The sequence below is a fragment of the Pinus tabuliformis genome, chromosome 1_2, assembly GCF_031772625.1.
Source record: "Pinus tabuliformis cultivar Carrire ecotype Pingquan chromosome 1_2, CPIR1, whole genome shotgun sequence".
NCBI lineage: Eukaryota > Viridiplantae > Streptophyta > Pinopsida > Pinales > Pinaceae > Pinus > Pinus tabuliformis.
Genome location: NC_142298.1, coordinates 1,088,815,780 through 1,088,823,432, shown reverse-complemented (window position 1 = coordinate 1,088,823,432; position 7,653 = coordinate 1,088,815,780). Strand labels below are relative to the sequence as shown.

Below are 7,653 nucleotides of genomic sequence, written 5' to 3'. Positions count from 1 at the left end.
GAGGAGATCTTAAGCGATCTTGGAAATTTGACAAGAGAGAGGAGGGAGGACGTCACAGTGGAAAACCGCCTCAGCAGCCACATGGCTAGCAAAGCCGCATTGAAAACCCAAGTATGAATAATGTGGCAAACCCAAGTGTGAATAATTTGGCAAACCCGCATTGAAAACCCAAGTGTGAATAATTTGGAAAACCCGCATTGAAAACCCAAGTGTGAATAATTTGGCAAACCCGCATTGAAAACCCAAGTGTGAATAATTTGGCAAACCCGCATTGAAAACCCAAGTGTGAATAATTTGGAAAACCCGCATTGAAAACCCAAGTGTGAATAATTTGGCAAACCCGCATTGAAAACCCAAGTGTGAATAATTTGGCAAACCCGCATTGAAAACCCAAGTATGAATAATTTGGCAAACCCGCATTGAAAACCACAGTATGAATAATTTGTCTGAAAGACTAAGATGGTTTGGGTTGGGAAATAATCTGTTTCAAAGACCAAGACTAAGACTAAGACTAAACATATTGGGTGGATTTGTAATTACCTCGCAGTGCACCAGAAGGGAAGGTTGGTTGGTGAGGTTAGATTAATGTGATACTGGGTGGATTTGTAATTACCTCGCAGTGCACCAGAAGGAAGGAAGGTTGGTGAGGTTAGATTCATGTGATATGTCACGTCACTCACTATATTATATTTTCTTCCTTTTCCTCATTGGCGGGCGGGCGGCTTCACAGTCGATTTCGACCGAGTTGATGGATAATGTGAATATTCAAAACGTGTACAATCACGTTTCTGATGATTTACAGTCTCGTCTCCTCTCCTCTCCTGGAGTATGTACGTATGAATATTCAAAACCCATTCATTCATTCACAATACCATGACATCGCTGTATGGTTTGGTTGGTGTTGACTCGAGATATTCAAACAAAGCAAGCATAAGTCATCAGTATGATATTAATAATAAATCGAACCCATGGTATTGGACTCGTGCACTAATTCATCCATTGATGCATTATTATATAATCATATTTATGTCATATCAAAGTGTATAAAATAGCTATAGATTTAGAGATTCTTATAGCTATTCGACGAGAACAACAAAGTAAAGTAGAGTAAAGTAAATATTGAGATTTGTTTTCCAGGGTTTGGTACTAGGCTTAACCTCCTCATAGCATAGCAGAGATGGGGGGCGTTGATTTTGAAGGTTTCAGGAAGTTGCAGAGGGCAGATGGCTTCGCTTCGATCCTTGCTATCGGCACTGCCAATCCACCCAATGCTGTGGATCAGAGCACATATCCAGATTTCTACTTTCGAATCACCGGTAACGAGCATAACACAGAGCTCAAGGACAAGTTCAAGCGAATATGTAAGTTTCAGTTTCAGTTTCTTCATTCTGTTCTGGCGCGATTCATGAATCAATCATGTGATCGAAGAAATATTATTCTTGTTACAAAAACCAACCTGTCCTGTTTTCATGCGAAGAAATTTTATTCTTATTACAAAAACCAACCTGTCCTGTTTTCATGCGAAGAAATATTATTCTGAAATCTGCAATACTTAATCAATATTAGCGTAGCGTCACATGCGAAGAAATATTATTCTGAAATCTGCAATACTTAGCGTAGCACAAACTTTCTTTTATTATTACATTAGCCACCCAGCTAGTCAAACAAGTGAGAGATTCCGAAATCTGCACTGCTTACTTTTCAAATTTAGTGGCGGTAACTTTTTCGGATATTATTGTAATATTTAGTGGCTGTAATATTTTTCAGATATTAGGTTGATTGATTATAATTTAAATCATGTGATGAATCATGAATATACCAAAAAAAAAAAAATTGAGGTTAGTTTTTCTAATCATCATACATATGGCTCCACGCAGGTGAAAGGTCAGCAATAAAACAGAGATACATGTACCTCACGGAGGAGATTCTCAAGAAGAATCCCGATGTGTGCGCGTTCGTGGAGGTGCCATCGTTGGACGCACGACAGGCCATGTTGGCTATGGAGGTGCCCCGGCTGGCAAAAGAGGCCGCTGAAAAGGCCATTCAGGAGTGGGGGCAGTCCAAGTCTGGGATCACTCATCTCATATTTTGCAGCACAACGACTCCGGATCTACCCGGAGCAGACTTTGAGGTAGCCAAGTTGCTGGGGCTGCACCCGAGTGTGAAGAGAGTGGGCGTGTTCCAACATGGCTGCTTCGCCGGAGGCACCGTTCTTCGAATGGCGAAAGACCTTGCCGAAAACAATCGAGGAGCTCGGGTGCTGGTCATCTGTAGTGAAACCACCGCCGTTACCTTTCGTGGACCCTCCGAGACTCACCTGGACAGCCTGGTGGGGCAAGCTCTGTTTGGCGACGGTGCTTCTGCCCTCATCGTGGGAGCTGATCCCATCCCTCAAGTGGAGAAGGCCTGTTTCGAAATCGTTTGGACAGCCCAGACAGTTGTTCCCAACAGCGAGGGAGCCATCGGTGGGAAGGTGAGAGAGGTCGGGCTGACCTTCCAACTCAAAGGCGCGGTTCCGGATCTAATCTCTGCCAACATTGAAAACTGTATGGTCGAGGCGTTCAGTCAGTTCAAAATATCCGACTGGAACAAGTTGTTCTGGGTTGTTCATCCCGGAGGACGTGCCATCCTTGATCGGGTGGAGGCCAAGCTCAATCTGGATCCCACAAAACTGATACCCACCAGGCACGTTATGAGCGAGTACGGAAACATGTCCAGTGCGTGCGTCCACTTCATATTGGATCAGACGAGGAAGGCGTCTCTACAAAACGGATGTTCAACCACCGGAGAGGGATTGGAAATGGGAGTTCTATTTGGATTTGGGCCGGGCCTCACCATCGAAACAGTCGTTCTCAAGAGCGTTCCTATTCAATAATTCAACAACTAAACTTTCAGGTTTAGAATAAATAAATGTGAGCAACTATCCATTTTTACTCTTTACTCCAAGAGAATAAATGTAACCAAGATAGAGTGTTTCTAATAATAGTTCCAAATTCCAAGAAGTGCATGAGTTTCACTGTATCTTTCTTTCTTTCTTAATAAAAGAAAGCTTATAGTTGTAAAATATTCAAACGTACTTTCTACTCCTCTCCTCTCCTCTCCGAAAATAGGTTCTTATTCTCTCCCATTGGAGCCCGCCCTTCAAATTGAGAGAGAGACGACTGAATGTTTGAAAATATTCTGAAACGTACTTTCACATATTTTGAGTTAAATAATATTTGAAGTTCCAATTTTTAGGCGAAATTTTTGAGTTAAATAAGATTTGAAGTTCCAATAATTTCACTAAATAATCGACAGCTTAATTAGATGAGGGATATACGTCCACTGTGTTCGCTCGGTTCGATACGTAACATATCTCTTAGCTCGATTGGGACCCACTTGATGCCGGAGAATCTGATTTACAGTTACAGTCTCTTGAAGTATGAATATTCAAAACCCAACCCATTCCTGTTGAGGAGGAGTACGTCATACCGTTTTCAATTTGATAATGACACTGCATGCATGCCTTCAAAACTTATCCATTCGCATTTCTCCAAACCATATGTGGATTTAAAAATTTAGATGATGAGATTATTTTCAAAAATTTATTATTAATATTAATTCTAACAAATAAGTTATAATGCAAATAAAATGTATTTTTCTCATTTTTAATATATATTATTATTATTTTAATATTTTTAATTATAATTTCAAATTAATAAATCAATTTATCATATAACAATTAATTTATTATAGTTTTAATTGATTGCAATATATATATATATATGTTTTAATATATTTACTCATTTTACACTCTCACTAAATTGTCCATAGCTTAGATCAGGAGATCTTAAGCGCGATCTCTGTCCAGAAACTCCAAATTTGACAAGAGGAGAGGAGGGAGCCATCTCTGTTGAAAACCGCCGCCTCATATTGAGGCATGGCATTCAAAACCACTAGCGAACAACCCAACCCAATCCCTCCCCTCTCGGGAATAATTTGTTTCAAAGACTAAGACTAAGCACATTGGCTCCACATGTAAAAAGTATTTTAATTATTTCACGTCTTTAATTGGTTCCGTACCTAAACTCCACCCTATTTTAATATTCCAGATTAAGAGTAAGCACATTGCCTCCCTATTTTAATATTCCACGTGCTTAATTGGTTCCCTATTTTAATATTCCACGTGTTTAATTGGTTCCGTACTTACGCCTTTTCCTCTCCTCATTCGCGGCTTCACACTCACTCTCTTACCTCGATTTCCACCTCTTGACACCGACTTGATGGATAATCTAGATATTCGTCCACACATTTCATGCATTTAAAATTTTAGATATTTGGATTATTTTTAAAAATTTATTAATTTTAGTGTCATCTTATTTATTTAACAAATAAATTATATATTATTATAATTTAAATAGGTTTAATGGTTAACAAGAATGTGTTTTTTAATTTTATTTTTAATATATATTTCAAATTATTAGATCAACCTACTCTATAACATATAAAATATATATATCATTTCAAAATTACTTGAGCTATAATTAAATGTTACTTATGTCAATGGTACTTTTAATTCTTTTTCAGAAAAAATCTTTATGAATATAGTTCTTATGAATATCAATCTTATAAGTTATGTATAGAAATGATATTTTATGTAAATTAACAAATAAATCTATAGATAATCTCAACCTGTAGAAGTGATTTCACATGCAACACCTATGTTATAATTAAATGTTACTTATGTCAGTAGTACCTTTAACTCCCTTTCCTAAACAATCTTTATGAAAATAGTTCTTATGAATATCAATCTTATAAATTATGTATCGAAAATGATATTTTATGTAAATTAACAAAATGGTCTTGCAGCCATTAACAAGCAATAATAATATTGATAATCCCAACTTTCCCAAGTGATTTCACATTCAACACCTATTTAATTATAGGTCACAGTTTCTATCTTAAGAATTATAAGTCACCGTTTCAAATTCCAAGCAGGTACACTTTCACTGTGTCTTTCTTTCTTGATAAAAGGTTACCACTTTAAATGGTTAATTGTGATTAAATGACATGATTAATTATTTCAAACCTAATTAATTTATCCTAAGCATGATTAATCTTTTCTAAAGGCGCATTTTTTTTTTGTGAACTTGGTAGTACTTTCACTATTCAACAACATTTAGAATTCAACAACATATTAATTGATTCAGCATTCTGTCATTGTCCTATTTACAATTTTGGAATTTTGAAATAGAAGATTTCATTCATGGCCAACCAAAAAGAAACTAAAAAAAATCAGGGACTAATACTACACTAAAAGCAGACGGACAACGGCGCCAGATAAACTAACCTTCACAAAGACACATCCAACTTGGGTCCATGTGAACACATGTGCGCACTATCTATTCCATCAACGCTGGAAATGAGCTATGGGAATTGACAGTCAATATTTACCTTCCAAACCCTACCTTTTCACAAATCCACTTATGGTATATTTATCGACTACTTTCTCACTACCATTCATGTCGAGTGGCTCATAAATTTTCCACTGAAGGCATCCGAATGCATTAGGCTTCTAGATGCTTATGGAAAGTTGCACGCTTCGATTGTTCCACCTTACCGTGGCACCTTACCTATGCGCCTTGTCACACTGGTAATAATTTTAAATTTTCCATCTCTCTATTATATTATAGTTTGAGCTATTCCTCTATTTTATGTAGTACGAGTTCAGGTTTTTGCCAATATTTTGTTTAGAGGCTGCACCCGTGGAGCTCAGAAACTGATTAAGTTCTCAACTAGGTTCTATCCAATGTAAGTTTTATAGCCTATATCAATTTCTGGATGTTTTATCGATAGGCTGACTATCCCTTGCAGTTTTATGATATTGTGCTTAGTTTGTAATTTTTTCTTCTCAGTTTATGTCTTCCACTAATTCACATTTGAATTCCTAATTTTTTTACTCAATATTATGTAAAATTTGGCACCACACAATTATATCATCCATGAATCACTTCAAGAAATTACCAGCTATAACAGTGTAGTTTTTATTTGTACAGAGAGAAAGGGAGGGATTTCAAAAACTTGGCAACGCAAAATTTGAGTTGGGCATTGCTCTTCCGCCACGACGAAGGATATAAACTTATGACAGACGCTGAAAACTCAACAGAAATCGCACTAGACACACGACGAGAATGCTTTTGGGGTTGATGTTGGTTTTAACTGTGTGTAGCGTCTCTAGCAAAAAAGTATCTGTATAGTTGATGACTGGGGTCCTAGGGCATACATTCCCAGAATCGTATTTTTTTAATGAAAATCCAACTGAGCGCTGGGACTCTTCATTGTCCGCGGCAACTGAGCACGCTTACCCAAAGTTTTCTGTTTAAATTTTCGATGAGTCGACCAACAAAACAGTACTATGCTAGGTTAGCAGGAAGTCCTCTGCGACTTACACCATATGATATATAATTCTCCTCCTCATAACCTCATATCAACTCAGTGGACTGACTAAGTAGCTGTTGCAGCTTGTAGGTGCTTTTGTTTCTTTTCCCATGGCGCGTCTACTATCATTCGCTGTCATAGTCATCACTATTTTTGCTCTCTTCATATGGAATATTGAGGTAAGAAGTTACAACTTACAGGCTACAACACATCACAAATTCAAAAGTGATCGGGATTCGGTGGTAAATTGACGATAAAGCTTTAAGCGATGGATTATTTCCCCGCGGGCCACGACAGGACTCATTAATGGAATCTTGTACATATTAAAGTTTACAGGTGGTAAGTTGGTAACTGGTAACAGTGGTAAGTTTCATTCTAAATGCTCAAGCGGTAAACCCGAATGTGAATTGAATGCAAAATCCGCAGATCTGATAGCCATCTGATCACTGTAATTTTTCAATAAACGCTAAACTTGCAAGTTGCCCCGACCGGAGTCTGGGGATTATAAATTTATAAGGTTACACTGTTACAGATTCACACCATATTAAAAATGCCATAGTCATTCCAAAAAGTTCTAAATTATAGTAATTATTATTCAACAATCCAGTCGTTGTCATTATTAATATTATAATTATTTCACAACCAAATCGCCACATCGTCAAGAGCCCTGTAGGTTGTAGCCTGTAGCAACTTGTGAGATGGGGAGAGAGATTCGTACTGTGCCGAGTCTCATTGAGTCATTTGACATGATCCAGTCACAAACAATTATTCAACAATCCAGTCGCCACATTCTATCTTACAGCCTACAGGTATAAAAAATATATGACGTAAGGTTAAATATATATATAAAAAAAATTATAATTTTTTTTTTTTTTAACTTTTAATTTTTAAACATGCCCGTCAATATGACGTTTTTGAAAATGAATGGCAAGTTGCGCATGACGTGGAGGTTTAAAACTGAAACGTATTTTACGGGTAAAAATGCGAAATACGGGCATACGGGCATCAAATTTAACCCCTGTTCGCGGCTTCACACTCACTCTCTTACCTCGATTTCCACCTCTTGACAATGACTTGATGGATAATCTAAATATTCAAAACCTATTCGTCCACACATTTCATGGATTTAAAATTTTAGATATTTGGATTATTTTTAAAAATTTATTAATTTTAATTTCATCTTATTTATTTAACAAATAAATTATATATTATAATTTAAATAGGTTTAATGGTTAA

General features: G+C 36.9%; 1 protein-coding gene across 1 annotated transcript; it reads left to right on the top strand.

Moving 5' to 3' along the window:
* Window positions 1-1,079: 1,079 nt before the first annotated feature.
* On the top strand, window positions 1,080-3,072 carry LOC149209971 (pinosylvin synthase). The gene is made up of 2 exons (XM_089396567.1): window positions 1,080-1,361; window positions 1,878-3,072. The coding sequence occupies exons 1-2, from the start codon at window positions 1,178-1,180 to the stop codon at window positions 2,873-2,875; spliced, it is 1,182 nt and encodes a 393-aa protein (XP_089252693.1). The 5' UTR covers window positions 1,080-1,177; the 3' UTR covers window positions 2,876-3,072.
* The last annotated feature ends 4,581 nt before the right edge of the window (window positions 3,073-7,653 follow it).

Excerpts from the sequence above, each read along its gene's own strand:
- LOC149209971 (XM_089396567.1), top strand. The coding sequence starts at position 1,178 with ATGGGGGGCGTTGATTTTGAAGGTTTCAGGAAGTTGCAGAGGGCAGAT. Across the intron at positions 1,362-1,877 it reads GGACAAGTTCAAGCGAATAT|GTGAAAGGTCAGCAATAAAA; the intron begins GTAAGTTTCAGT and ends GGCTCCACGCAG.